Source organism: Mirounga angustirostris, unplaced genomic scaffold, assembly GCF_029215605.1.
Source record: "Mirounga angustirostris isolate CCGP_5_RB_7025 unplaced genomic scaffold, mMirAng1.0.hap1 SCAF_3, whole genome shotgun sequence".
In the NCBI taxonomy this organism is placed as follows: Eukaryota; Metazoa; Chordata; class Mammalia; order Carnivora; family Phocidae; genus Mirounga; species Mirounga angustirostris.
In genome coordinates, this window is record NW_026991711.1 from 162,287,823 (window position 1) to 162,303,519 (window position 15,697).

A 15,697-nucleotide genomic window follows, 5' to 3' on the forward strand; every position below is an offset into this window, starting at 1 on the left:
AGTTTCAGGAATGGGAAAAAAAAAAAAGTATACTGATGTCTGCAATGGAGATGTAGAAGGGAACTAATTTGCTGGGGACATATCATGTGCCAGGCACTTTACACATGTTATTTCAAAGCTTGGCATGTTTTGAACAATGGGGTATGGTGTGGTACAAATGCAGTTTGTGTATCTGGAGATCGCTTTTTATTATTTTTTAAAGCTCTTTTGGTTCTTCTTGCCAGAGGTAAGATGTAGTCTCTGTTATAATTTATTATTACCTTTTCCATCTATATATATAATCCCATCAATAACTTGGCCCTAAATGTTTAACAGGTTTTCCTTACTTGATCTGACTCGTATATTTTGATTTTGTTTATTCTTCATTCACTTACAGGGCTACATCACTGCTGTTTCAGTTTTAATTTGCTTTGCCTTACTAAGAAGCTTCAAATCTAACTGCACAATGGACCAGGGTTTTCATACCATCACCTGTGACCTGGAATATTGTAAATATGAGGTCCAAGGGAACGGACATGATACTTGAAGAAAAAGCAATGATTGATTATTGCTGTTGTCATTTGCGTAGAATTTAACATTGATTGACTCAAAAATTAGACAACAGATTGAAATAGTCTGAGAAGAGGATTTCTGAATAATTTTGTCTATTTTGTTATTTGATTGAGAGATCCCTGGGCCAGAAGGACTATGGGCCAGATGAAAGGCTAATGATTAAAAGAATCTGGAGACAGAGCTGGTGCTTACAGAGGCCTGTCCCTCCTGTGTTCACTTATAATTTCCCCCAACAAAAGGACTTCTGTGGCAAGGAGAGGATTAGTCTGAAGTTCAGAAAAATCTCAGGGAAGATGGTTTCTTGGATAAAGTTGTCAACAAAAGTACTTGCTTAAGACGCTTTGTTAAGATTTCCTAGGAGGTGCTTCTTTCTTCATTAACTGGATTATCAAAACACACTACTACCCCTCTCCCGCTAGTTTTTAGAAGTTTGGATTGAACTCCTGGTTAGATTGAAATTTTTTGGCTATCTCCTTGTACTGAATCCCAGTTATCAGTGACGATAGGAAAAAGCGATGAGGAACCTAAGCTCCGATTTGATGGTGGAGATGCTGAATAAATGGGAACAAAGAGTTCCAAAGATGTAATTCAAGCCCTGTTGCACCATTAGACACACATGCGTGTGTGCACCCACAACCCTCAAATAAATGAGAGATCAGTCTCAGCTAACACATGTATCATTTTCCACAATGACTCCTTCTAAAAGAAGCCAGGGAAACTCAAATTACTTCACCTAGGGATCATCTACTCAGGAAATGTAGTAGCCTAGAAACCAAAGACTTCTATATATCCTTTAGAAGAACAAGAAAGAACTAATTAAGAAAGAATTAAAAAGTAATACTAATGCACCCAAAGTCTGAGATGGGGAAGAGGAAAAATGCATACAAATAGCCCAAGGAAATCTACCTTAGTATTTGATTTTAGCAAGGTATTTGACCAAACTTCTCCAAACACACCTGAAAGATGAAACTGTATGGGCTGGATTATGGGGTAAATATATGTGTGCCTTGAAAGTGGTTTTTCAACCTAGACAAAAGCCGATTGTGGTACGGTATAAGGTACAGTCTTAAGCCCCATTCTACAAATATTAATACATATTTGTATTAATCACTTGAATAAAATCAAAGAAGGTACACAATTTATTCACACAACTCATTGAAGTAAGTAATTATTATTAATTTATTACTTCCATTTTACAAAAGGGGAAACTGAGACTCAAAGAAGTTACATAACTCATCCATGGTGGTATACCAGAATTAAGGTACAAAGCTCATGTCTGGCTGTCTCCAATGTGTATGATCTTTCCAAAAATCACATTTCATTTTTGTATATGTAAGTTTTTCTTTCTTTCAATTTTAAGATGTAGTCTCTTCTAACAAACTGACCAAAATATACTCAGGAGATAGTGTATTGCTCTGTTCTGTTCACCTGTCCGTTTATATCCCTTCCTTTTTTTGTTGTTGCTGGGGTTTTTTTTTCTCTTTTGTTTTTTCTTGTCTTTTAATTTCCACTTTGACAGTTACATTCTATCCTTTCATTGTATTTAGTTTTATTTTTATACATATATAAGTTTTTCTTTCCTAAAAATCTTAGGGTCTAGTTTTCTAAAAAAACAGACCAGAATACACACAGAATCCAGTCTATTGCTCTACTGTGCTCACCTGTCTGATTATTTTTTTTTCTTTTTTTCTTCTTCTTCTTTTATTTATTTATTTATTTATTTATTTTTCTAGTTTCAGGTCTCTTTGGATTTGTTTAGTGTATATTTCTCTGGGGTTGTTGTTGCCATTTTAGTATTCTCTCATTCATCTACTCTTTTCTGGGCAGAATGACAAGACAGAAAAACTCACCTCAAAAAAGAGAACAAGAGATAGTACTGACTGCCAGGGACCTAATCAGTATGGACATAAGTAAGATTTCAGAACTAGAGTTCAGAATAATGAATATAAAGATACCAGCTGAGCTTGAAAAAAGCATAGAAGATACTAGAGAATCCCTTTCTGGAGAAATAAAAGAACTAAAATCTAATCAAGTCAAAATAAAAAAGGCTTTTAATGAGATGCAATAAAAAATGGAGGCTCTACAAGATGTCCATCAACAGATGAATGGATAAAGAAGATGTGCTATATATATACAATGAAATATTATGCAGCCATCAAAAACACAAAATCGTGGGGCGCCTGGGTGGCTCAGTCATTTAGCGTCTGCCCTCAGCTCAGGTCATGATCCCAGGGTCCCGGGATCAAGCCCTGCATTGGGCTCCCCACTTTGCGGGAAGCCTGATTCTCCCTATCCCACTCCCCCTGCTTGTGTTCCCTCTCTCACTGTGTCTCTCCCTGTCAAATAAATAAATAAAATCTTAAAAAAAAACATGAAATCTTGCCATTTGCAACGACATGGATGGAACTAGAGGGTATTATGCTAAGCGAAATAAGTCAATCAGAGAAAGACAAGTATCATATGATCTCACTGATATGAGGAATTCTTAATCTCAGGAAACAAAGTGAAGGTTGCTGGAGAGGTGTGGGGTGGGAGGGATGGGGTGGCTGGGTGATGGACACTGGGGAGGGTATGTGCTATGGTGAGTGCTGTGAATTATGTAAGACTGATGAATCACAGACATGTACCTCTGAAACAAACAATACATTATATGTTCAAAAAAAAAGGAAGATAGTAGGAAGGGAAAAATGAAGGGGGGGATATCAGAGGGGGAGATGAACCATGAGAGACTATGGACACTGAGAAACAAACTGAGGGTTTTAGAGGGGAGGGGGTGGGGGGATGGGTTAGTCTGGTGATGGGTATTAAGGAGGGCATGTATTGAATGGAGCACTGGGTGTTATACACAAACAATGAATCATGGAACACTACATCAAAAACTAATGATGTGATGTATGATGACTAACATAACATAATAAAATAAAATTTTTTAAAAAATGGAGGCTCTAACTGCTAGGATAAGTGGGCAGAAGAGAGAACTAGTAATATAGAAGACCAAATGATGGAGAATAAAGAAGCTGAAAGAGAGATAAACAACTACTGGATCACGAGGGGAGAATCCAAGAGATAAGTGATACCATAAAGCAAAACAATATTAGAATAAATGGGATCCTAGAAGAAGAAAGAGAGAGGGGGCAGAAGGTATATTGGAGCAAATTATAGCAGAGAACTTCCCTAATCTGAGGAAGGAAACAGGCATCAAAATCCAGGAGGCAGAGAGAACCCCCCTCAAAATCAATAAAAATAGGTCAACACCCCAACATGTAAGAGTGAAACTTACAAATCTCAGAGACAAAGAGAAAATCCTGACAGCAGCTTGGGACAAGAGGTCTGTAACCTATAATGGTAGAAACATTAGATTGGCAGCAGACCTATCCTTGGAAACCTGGCAGGCCAGAAAGGACTGGCATGATATATTCAGGGTGCTAAATGAGAAAAATATGCAGCCAAGAATACTTTATCGCGCTAGGATGTCATTCAAAATAGGAGGAGTGATAAAAGGCTTCCAGGACAAGCAAAACTAAAAGAATTTGTGATCACCAAGCAGCCCTCTAAGAAATATTAAAAGGGATCCTCTAAGCAAAGAGGGAGCCCAAAAGTAACATGGACCAGAAAGGAACAGAGACAATATACAGTAACAGTCACTTTACAGGTAATACAATGGCACTAAATTCATATCTTTCAATAGTTACTCTGAATGTAAATGGGCTAAACGCCCCAATCGAAAGACACAGGGTATCAGATTGGATAAAAAAAGCAAGACCCATCGATATGCTGTCTGCAAGAGACTCATTTTAGACCCAAAGATACCTCTAGATTGAAAGTGAGGGGGTGGGGGCGCCTGGGTGGCTCAGTCGTTAAGTGTCTGCCTTCGGCTCAGGTCATGATCCCAGGGTCCTGGGATCGAGCCCCGCATCGGGCTCCCTGCTCCGCGGGAAGCCTGCTTCTCTCTCTCCCACTCCCCCTGCTTGTGTTCCCTCTCTCGCTGTGTCTCTCTCTGTCAAAATAAATAAATAAAATCTTTAAAAAAAAAAAATGAAAGTGAGGGGGTGGAAAACCATTTATCATGCTAATAGACATCAAAAGAAAGCTGGGGTGGCAATCCTTATATTAGACAAATTAGATTTTAAACCAAAGACTATAATAAGAGATGAGGAGGGAACTGTATCATAACTAAAGGGTCCATCCAACAGGAAGATCTAACAATTGTAAATATTTATGCCCCTAACATGGGAGCAGCCAATTATATAAGGAAATTAATAGCAAAATTAAAGAAACACATCAATAATAATACAATAAGAGTATTAGATCTGCAATGGACAGATCATCTAAGCAGAAGATCAACAAAGAAATAAGGGCTTTGAATGACACACTGGACCAGATGGACTTCACAGATATATTCAGAACATTCCATCCCAAAGCAACAGAATACACATTTTTCTTGCGTGCACATGGAACATTCTCCAGAATAGATCACATACTGGGTCACAAATCAGGTCTCAACTGGTACCAAAAGACTGGGATCATTCCCTGCATATTTTTGGATCACAATGCTTTGTAACTAGAACTCAATCACAAGTGGAAAATTGGAAAGAACGTAAATACATGGAGGCTAAAGAGCATCCTACTAAAGAATGAATGGATTAACCAGAAAATTAAAGAAGACTTAAAAAAACTCATGGAAACAAATGAAAATGAAAACACAACTATTCAAACTCTTTGAGATGCAGCAAAGGTGGTCCTAAGAGGGAAGTATATAGTACTACAAGCCTTTCTCAAGAAACAAGGAAGGTCTCAAATACACAACCTAATCCTAAACCTAAAGGAGCTGGAGAAAGGATGGCAAATAAAGCCTAAACCCAGCAGGAGAAGAGAAATAATAAAGACTAGAGCAGAGATCAATGAAATAGAAACCAGAAAAACAGTAGAACAGATCAACGAAACTAGGAGCTGGTTCTTTGAAAAAAATGAGTAAGCTCGATAAACCCCTGGCCAGACTTATCAAAAAGATAAATTTATCAAATAAATAAAATCATGAATGAAAGATGAGAGACTAAAGAAATACAACTATAAGAACATATTATGAGGGACGCCTGGGTGGCTCAGTTGGTTAAGCATCTGCCTTCAGTTCAGGTCATGATCCCAGGGTTCTGGGATCGAGTCCCACATCGGGCTCCTTGCTCAGCAAGGAGCCTGCTTCTCCCTCTGTATGCCTCTGTCTCTCTCTCTCTCTCTGATAAATAAATAAAATCTTAAAAAAAAAAGAACATATTATGAGCAACTATATGCCAAAAAATTAGGCAATCTGGAAGAAATGTATGCATTCCTAGAAAGGTATGAACTACCAAAACTGAACCAGGAAGAAATAGAAAACCTGAACAGACCCATAACCAGCAAGGAAATTGAAGGAGTAATAAAAATCTCCCAACAAACAAGAGCCCTGGGCCAGATGGCTTCCCAGGGGAATTCTCCAAACATTTAAAGAATTAATACCTATTTTTCTGAAGCTGTTTCAAAAAATAGAAATGGAAGGAAAACGTCCAAACTCCTTCTATGAGGCCAGCATTATCTTACTCCCAAAACTCAACAAAGGCCCCACCGAAAAGGAGAATTACAGACCAATATCCTTAATGAACATGGACGCAAAAATTCTCACCAAGATACTAGCCAACAGGATCCAACAGTACATTAAAAGGATTATTCACCACAACCAAGTGGGATTTATCCCTGGGCTGCAAGGTTGGTTCAACATCCGCAAATCAATCAACGTGATACACTACATAAATAAAAGAAAGGACAAGAACCATATGATCCTCTCAAGTGATGCAGAAAAAGCATTTGACAAAGTATAGCATTCCTTTCTTGATTAAAACTCTTCAAAGTATAGGGATAGAGGGAACATACCTCAATATCATAAAAGCCATCTATGAAAAACCCACAGCGACTATCATTTTTAATGGGGAAAAACCGAGAGCTTTCCCCCTAAGGTCAGGAACACGGCAGGGATGTCCACAATCACCGCTGCTGTTCAACATAGTATTAGAAGTCCTAGCCTCAGCAATCAGACAACAACAACAAAAAAAGTAAAAGGCATCTGAATCGGCAAAGAAGTCAAACTCTCACTCTTTGCAGATGACATGATACTCTATGTGGAAAACCCAAAAGATTCCACCCCAAAATTGCTAGAACTCCTACAGGAATTCAGCAAAGTAGCAGGGTATGAAATCAATGCACAGATATCAGTTGCATTTCTATACACTAACAATGAGACAGAAGAAAGAGAAATTGAGGAGTCAATCCCATCTACAATTGCACCCAAAACCATAAGATACCCAGGAATAAACCTCACCAAAGAAGCAAAGTATCTGCCCTCAGAAAACTAGAGAACACTCACAAAAGAAAGTGAGGAAGACACAAAGAAATGGAAAAATATTTAATACTCATGGATTGGAAGAACAAATATTGTTAAAATGTCTATGCTACCTAGAGCAATCTACACATTCAATGCAATCCCTATCAAGATACCATCTACTTTTTTCACAGAGCTGGAACAAATAGTCCTAAAATTTGTATGGAACCGGAAACTAGACCCCGAATAGCCAAAGGAATGTTGAAAAAGAAAAGCAAAGCTGGTGGCATCACAACCCTGGACTCCAAGCTCTATTACAAACCTATAATCATCAAGACAGTATGGTACTGACACAAAAACAGACACATAGATCAATGGAACAGAATAGAGAACCCAGAAGTGGACCCTCAACTCTATGGTCAACTAATCTTCGACAAAGCAGGAAAGAATAGTCAATGGAAAAAAGACAGTCTCTTCGGGGCGCCTGGTGGCTCAGTCAGTTAAGCGTCTGCCTTCAGCTCAGGTCGTGATCCCAGGGTCCTGGGATCCAGCCGCGCATCAGGCTCCCTGCTCAGCGGGGAGTTTGCCTCTCCCTCTCCCTCTGCCTGCCGCTCTGCCTACTTGTGCTATCTGTCTGTCAAATAAATAAATAAAATCTTAAAAAAAAAAAAGTCTCTTCAACAAATGGTGTTGGGAAAATTGAACAGCCACATGCAGAAGAATGAAACTGGACCATTCCCTTACACCACACACAAAAATAGACTCAAAATGAATGAAAGACCTAAATGTGACATAAGAATCCATCAAAATCTTTGAGGAGAACACAGGCAGCGACCTCTTCAACCTTGGCTGCGGCAACTTCTTGCTAGACATGTTTCCAAAGGCAAGGGAAACAAAGGCAAAAATGAACTATTGGGACTTCATCAAGATAAAAAGCTTTTGCACAGTGAAGGAAACAGTTGACAAAACCAAAGGACAACCGACAGAATGGGAAAAGATATTTGCAAATGACATATCAGATAAAAGGCTAATATCCAAAACCTATAAAGAACTTATCAAACTCAACACCCAAAGAACAACTAATCCAATCAGGAAATGGGCAGAAGACATGAACAGACATTTCTCCAAAGAAGATATCCAAATGGCCAACAGACACATGAAAAAATGCTCAACATTACTTGGCATCAGGGAAATACAAATTAAAACCATAATGAGATACCACTCACACCAGTCAGAATGGCTAAAATTATCAAGTCAGTAAATGACAGATGTTGGCAAGGATGCGGAGAAAGGGAACCCTCCTACACTGTCGGTGGGAATGCAAGCCGGTGCAGCCACTCTGGAAAACAGTATGGAGGTTCCTCAAAAAGTTGAAAACAGGGGGCGCCTGGGTGACTCAGTCGTTAAGCTTCTGCCTTCGGCTCAGGTCATGATCCCAGGGTCCTGGGATCGAGCCCTGCATCGGGCTCCCTGCTCAGCGGGAAGCCTGCTTCTCCCTCTCCCACTCCCCCTGCTTGTGTTCCCTCTCTTGCTATGTCTCTCTCTGTCAAATAAATAAAATCTTAAAAAAAAAAAAAGGTTGAAAACAGAGCTACCCTATGACCCAGCAATTGCACTACTCAGTATTTAGCCAAAGATATAAATATAGTGATCCGAAGGGGCACCTGCGCCCCAATGTTTATAGCAGCAATGTCCACAATAGCCAAACTATGGAAAGAGCGCAGATGTCCATCAACAGATGAATGGATAAAGAAGTTGTAGAACAAACACACACACACACACACACACAGAGGAATATTACTCAGCCATCAAAAATATGAAATCTTGTCATTTGCAATGATGTGGATGGAACTAGAGGGTATTATGCTAAGTGAAATTAATCAATCAGAGAAAGACAATTACCATATGATCTCACTCATATGTGGAATTTAAAAAACAAAACAGAGGATCATAGGGGAAAGGAGGGAAAAATGAAACAGGATGAAACCAGAGAGGGAGACAAACCATAAGAGACTCTTAATCATAGGAAACAAACTGAGGGTTGCTGGAGGGGAGGAGGGTGGAGGGATGGGGTAACTGGCTGATGGACATTAAGGAGGGCATGTGATGTAAGGAACACTGGGTGTTATATAAGACTGATGAATCATAGACCTGTACCTCTGAAACAAACAACAACAAAAAAAATCTCAAAGATGTAGCCACTCCCAATTTATTTGGGGAGTGAAAAATGTCATCTGAGTCAACAAAAACAATTTTTCATTTTGTCTTAAATAAGCCATTATCTTTCAGTTTGCTGCTGTCCTGATCCTACTATGGTTTTGTGTGTGTGTGTAAGAAAATAGCTATAATAAATATTTTGCTTTGTTCATGCAGTGTCTTTCATATAGGAGTCTAAGTACTTTATAACTATCTGTAGGTCATTGAGTATAATCACTGTTTCACTGATCAAAAATGTGATGCGCAAGATCCTTCACAAATAAAGAAAATAATTGAAAAAACATCAGTGGTTGCCAGGAGTTAGGAGGGAGGGATGAATAGACAGAGTGCAGAGGATTTTTAAGGCAGTGAAACTAGTATGATACTATAATGGTGGATACATGTCATACAAATTTATCCAAACCTGTAGAATGTACAAGACCAAGAACGACTCTTAATGTAAACTCTCATATTCAGATGATAATGATGTGTCAATGCAGGTTCTGGTAGGGGGAGGCTATGCTGTGTGGGAACAGGAGGTAATATGGGAAGACTCTAACTTCTTTTTAGGGGGAGTTTCTGTAACTTCTGCTAAATATTGCTGGTGAACCTAAAATTGCTCTAAAAATCAAAATCTATTAAAAACAAACAAATAAAAAACCAAAAGAGCTAGTGAGCAATAAACTAATACAATATTTACTCCTATAAAATTTTATCTGATTTAATTTCTTACACTTTGGAAGGGTTTTTTTTTTTTTTAAGATTTTATTTATTTATTTAACAGAGAGAGAGAGAGCGAGAGAGTGCACAAGCAAGGGGAGTGGCAGGCAGAGGGAGAGAGAGAAGAAGCAGTCTCCCTGCTCAGCAGGGAGCTCTACGTGGGACTCGATCCCAGGACCCTGGGATCATGACCTGAACTGAAGGCAGACACTTAACTGACTGAGCCACCCAGGCACCCCAATTTCTTACACTTTAGACTTAAAATGTCAACAAGTTAAGTAAGGCTGTGACTTGGTGGAAATCGGCACTTTTAAGTACAATGTGTCTGGCTGCCCATGAAAGATAATGCCAATACTTTTAGGTGATATAAATGAAAGAATAATAAGATGGTGTCCCAGCGAAGAGAAATAGCTTACTCTCCACTGATCAGGTCCCATCTCAATTATCACTTATCTATCCATCACACTTCAAAAGAAAGATCATATTGAAGTAAATATTTACTGTGTATCTGTTAGTTCACAGATCTAATTCTGTGTAATCCTCTTCACAAGACTAGGGGGTAGGTGTAGTTATTTTACAAAGAAGAACACAGAATCAAATTTAAGTAGACTGGATGCTCAGACTCTTTGTCCCCAAAGTCTGTGCTTTCCCCACTCCTAACCACAACTCTGTGGTGCATGCTCCAAGAGGGGCTACTATGAAAGTAGAGGGCATGGAGACCAAGGCACAAGAAGGAATAGCCCAAAAAGAGAAAACCCAGGGGGCAGAGAAACTCCGTCCAGAGGCTTGAGGGTTCTCACAGAGCAAAGAGGCTGGCCCTCTACTGGGTGGCTGTGGAGCCAAGATGGATACATTGAAAGCTCAGAGATGCTATTTTTGATACAGCAGGAAGAGTCCTTGACCAATTTCACTTGTCCACCAATGGAATGAGTTCCCACAACAGTAGCAGACTTCCTCTGCACTCCAGTTGATAAAGAAAGCTGTAGGAGGGATCCCCATATTGGGGATTAGAATAACTGTCTTCAAGGGTCCCATCCAATCCCAAGATTGTTGAATAAGGACTTGTGAACAGCTGTGAGCAGACTATACATGGAATTATAGTAAGATCATATTGTTGCAAGAACGGGTAGACATTGGGGTTTTTTTTTAAAGGTTTTTTCTTAGGGGTGCCTGGGTGGCTTAGTCGGTTAAGTGTCTGCTTTGGCTCAGGTCATGATCTCAGGGTCCTGGGATCGAGTCCTGGGATCGAGCCCCCAGTCGGGCTCCCTGCACAGTGGGGAGTCCGCTTCTCCCTCACCCTTTGTCCCTCCCCCAGCCTGTGTGCTTGCTCTCTCTCTGTCTCCCCCTCTCTCAAATAAATAAATAAATAAATAAATAAATAAATAAATAAATAAACTTAAGGATTTTTAAAGTAGAAATTGACAAAATTATCCCCTTTAATTATAATGGAAAATAAATCATGCTTGTGCTTTATTCTTTTTCTCCTTTAATTAATGGATTTGCCTATTTAAAACCTTAATAAAAATTATATGTAAAACACCAAGGTCTCTGGGCTCAGACCTAGTTTGCAGTGACATAGCTAAATGCACCAAGAAGGTTGGAATTGTGGGTAAATAGGGGACTCCTTATGGTGCCTCCCTCAGGAAAATGGTGAAGAAGATTGAAATAAGCCAGCACACCAAGTACACTTGGTGCAAAACCAAGATGAAACAACGAGCTGTGGGGATCTGGCATTGTGGCTCCTTCATGAACACCATAGCCAGTGGAGCATGGACCTACACCACCACCTCGGCCATCACGGTAAAGTCAGCCATCAGAAGACTAAAGGAGTGGAAAGACCAGTAGAAGCTCCACCATTTGAAACATTGCTAGCCTACAATAAATGGGTTAATTTTTGTAACAAAATTACTTTGGCTTGTTGTTAAATTTATTAATTAGATCTTCCGATTTGCATTGCATTAATTTTGCTTCTCAAAAGACTTGGAAATTAAAAATCCTTCTAATTTTTGTTGGAAAAAAAAATAAAAATAAATAAAACACCAAAACATTATTCCAGTCTTCCTCCTTGATTTTATAAAAGGAGCATTTCTGGTGTTTATGCATGTTTTTTTCTTCCCATGTTTTTGTTGATTCTCTTGTATAGCCATGCACCTGACCTTTAAATACATAATTTATGATTCAGTTTGATGTATTAGTTATTTTAAGGATGCTTACTCAGTCACTAATGCTACTCACCTAATATTTCTGTCTCCCAGGTTCCATAATTGGATGGCACTTCCTGGCCATCTGATAAGTGGATAAGGCTGTATGATTAGTGCTGGCCAATGAATTATGAGTGGAAGGGATATGTGTCACTTCTGAACCACACATTTATTTGATTGCCAATACAAGACCCTCCAGATCTCTTTTTTTTTTTTTTCCTTCTGTTACAATGACTAGCAGTATTCAGGGTGGTCCCAGAATGAGGAGATAGATGTAGAACAGAGTCCCCAGATGACATATGATGAATATAATGTGGGAAAGAGAAATAAAACTTTGTTTTAAGCCACTAATATTTGGGGATTATTTGTTATTGCAGTATAACCTAGCCTATCCTGACTAGTACTGGGTCACTGTCCAACATGGTAGTTACTAGCCACCTGTGACTATTTACATATAAATTTAAATTTAATTAAGTTAAAAATTCAGTTCTTCAGTCACACTAACCCCATTTCAAGAGGTCAAGAGCCACATGTGGCTAGTGGCTACCACAATGCACATTGCAAATATAGAATATATCCATCATTGCAGAAAGCTTTGTTGAACAGTGATGACATACAGTAGTAGGATTTTTATGAGAGTTGGTAATGATATCTTCTTACTTTTCTTGATACTTTAAGTATTCATCTAATACCACCTTGGAGTTATTTTTGAAAAGTCTCACCTTTCTAAAAACCTCTTGCAGTGTCCAGTGGAGATTACCTTCTGGAAGAAAATAAGTCACTCTGGGCAGTTACATTCCTTAGAACTAGAGGGCACAGAGGTCTTTTCCTATAGGTACATTAGCAAAGGATTGACACCTTTTTGGTACTCTTGATACCTTCCATAAATGAATTCTCATAGAAGTTTTTAGTCCATCCTCTCTGAACATTTTCTACTTCTAACTCCTCTGTATCCCTAAGTAGAATAATGGTCACCTGGTATAAAATCTGAGGGGCTCAGTAATGATTCATCCAACTTTATGAACATCCTTACAAACAATTGTTTCTACTGTAAGAACTGTCATTGGATATTACAAGAAAATCTTGTAGGACCCCCAAACTGAACCAAGATATAAAATAATTCTCCCCAACTACTCATTAATTCATTCAACAACCATCTAGACCCTAGAAATACAAAAAGTAAAGTTCCCCCAAGGATCTTATAGTCTAATGGAGAACTAGATGGAACTAAATATAAGATCCAGTGACAACATATCCATCTGTCCTATCACAGAGGAGATGGCAGTCAGTCTCTGTCTTGAAGTAAGATTTGCTGAGCAGGCAATCAAGGAGATGAAAACAAGATAACCCAAATATAACACTGCATGTTAATTATACTTCAATTAAAAATAAATAAATAAGCCCTGTGTGAGGGAAACACAGAAAGGATAAGATATTTTTGGAATTGAAAGGACAAATCAATTAATAAAGCTATTGTTATTATTATTGGCTATTATAATCAATTCAATGGTTAAATCCATGACAATATTATTTCATATAAGTCCAGACATAGGTGGTTCCAGGATTGATTAATTTGATGGGTCAATGACATCAACAACCCAGTTCTTTCCATCTTTCTTCACTGCATCTTCGATGTCCTTCATTGCCTTATTCTCAGGCTGTTTCAATCATTGTCACTGGATGCTGCCACAGTTTCAGGCATCACATGGAGGTACAACAATGTCCAGTTGAAGAAGAGGACATCTTTCCCTGTGTGCTTCTTTTTTTTAAGATTTTATTTATTTATTTGAGAGAGAGACAAAGCACAGCAGGGGAAAGGGGCAGAGGGAGAAGCAGGCTCCCCGCTAAGCAGGGAGCCCAGTGCCATGGGCTCCATCCCAGTACCCTGGGATCATGACCTGAGCTGAAGGCAGACGCTTAACTGGCTGAGCCACCCAGGCAAAGAAAGCACCATTGTCTTCACATCTAAGTGATCAGACTGTCATATCTCCACTCCTAAATTGCTAGCAAGGGCAATGAGATGACTGCTTTAGAACGGTCAGGAATTACTCCTGATCTGAGGCTAGGATCACCTTTCCTGAAGCGAATTCCTGAATAGTCACGACTTTCTTATAACTGAGGAAGAAGTGAGAACGACTATTGAACAGACAAGCAACAGTTAATTGTGGGATCTGGAGTTCAGGGAGCAGTAGGGGTGGTGGTGGTGGTGAAGAATGGCTATTAGCTTTCCAGTCTGGGGCCTGGATAACTTGTTATATAACTTACAGTCAGGTAGTTAGTTTGAGAGACAAGGCTATGAGCTCATTTTGGACATCTTGAGTTTGAGATATGCATCAGACAATTATAACTGCTGACCTGAGACCAGGAAATGAGAATTGGCTATATGTGGGCATCACCTATATGATAATGTCCTTGAAGTCTCAAAGGTGCAATTGCCCAAGAGAACAAATACAAAGAGAAGAAGTGGAGGGGTGAGAGAAGAAGCACCAAAGGAGACAAAGCATTGGTTGCTAGATTTTGATGGGTTGGAGGGATGAAACAAAAAATGAGAGTCATTCTGGGTGACGAAAGTTAAGAAGAATGTTCTAAGTCTGAATGGCCTACAAAGAAAAATGTCAGGGTGCTATAAACTAAGGCAGGCCATAGATTGTGGTGCGTGCTGGTCATCAGTGACCTATAAGAGAGCAGTTTCTATGGAATGGTAGTCATAGAAAAATACAGTGAAATGGGCGCCTGTGTGGCTCAGTTGGTTAAGCGACTGCCATCGGCTCGGGTCATGATCCTGGAGTCCCGGGATCGAGTCCCACGCCGGGCTCCCTGCTCAGCGGGGAGTCTGCCTCTCTCTCTGACCCTCCCCCCTCTCATGCTCTCTATCTCATTCTCTCTCTCAAATAAATAAATAAAATCTTTAAAAAAAAAAGAAAAATACAGTGAAAGAGTGAGCAGTAAGAAAATAGAAGCAGAGAATATCTTTCAGAAACTGTCATGAAAGGATGGAAAAGATGGAGTACTAGCTAAAGTGTGGAAGGGCTGAAGGAAAAAGAAAGAAGCTGGAAGCATCTGTGGATAGTCTAAATACACGAGGCATGCTCTCTCCTTGGACTTCTGCCTGGCTCCTCCCCTTCTCCCAAACATCCACACAGCCAGCTCCCTTGCCTATATCAAGGCTCTGGTCCAGTGTTGCCCATCTCCTTTGTAAAATGGGGATAATAACAGTATCTGCCTCCTAGAGTTGTTTGTGGGGATTAACTTAGAGTGCCTGCAACTCTAGCTGGCCAGGCTCTTAGAGTATTTTAAACAGTGCCTGGCAGATAGCAAGCACAGTACCAATTAGCTCGTGGTAGTGCTGGTGGTGGTGATGATCATGGTTGTGATGGTGGGGGTGGGGGTGATGGTGGTTGTAGTTACATGGTGGTAGTAGTCATAGTAAAATGGAAGAAAAAGGGACCAGGGAAATTAAAGGTGCCAAGACCATGGGATTCTAGTTAACAAGGTAAGGCAGGAGTCTAGGAGAGCAAAAAGAAATCATGGGGATTTCTAACTTCTAACTAAAGTTAGAATCCTGGTGTCCTGTGGTGAATAAAAGAGTTAATTGGGGTTTAGAGTGAAGTTAGGGGTTGGGGGGAAGGTGACCACACCTGGTTCTGGTTGGCTGTGACTATGGTTCACTCTGGTGAGC

General features: G+C 39.6%; 2 protein-coding genes across 5 annotated transcripts in view; both read left to right on the forward strand.

Annotated features, from left to right (window-relative positions):
- CDK15 (cyclin dependent kinase 15) overlaps positions 1 to 2,397 on the forward strand; it is an 80,311-nt gene extending 77,914 nt beyond the window's left edge. For all 4 annotated transcript variants that reach the window (XR_010410270.1, XM_064586926.1, XM_064586927.1 and 1 more), the window contains one exon: positions 377 to 2,397. The gene's annotated coding sequence lies outside the window, so the exon portion shown is untranslated. The remainder of the gene's footprint in view (positions 1 to 376) is intronic.
- Positions 2,398 to 11,324: 8,927 nt separating this feature from the next.
- Positions 11,325 to 11,853, forward strand: LOC123838343 (large ribosomal subunit protein eL43-like). The gene has a single exon (XM_045867369.2). The coding sequence runs from the start codon at positions 11,465 to 11,467 to the stop codon at positions 11,660 to 11,662; it is 198 nt and encodes a 65-aa protein (XP_045723325.1). The 5' UTR covers positions 11,325 to 11,464; the 3' UTR covers positions 11,663 to 11,853.
- Positions 11,854 to 15,697: the final 3,844 nt, after the last annotated feature.

What these genes read in the sequence shown, in the direction of transcription:
- LOC123838343 (XM_045867369.2), top strand. Translation starts at nt 11,465, where the DNA reads ATGGTGAAGAAGATTGAAATAAGCCAGCACACCAAGTACACTTGGTGC.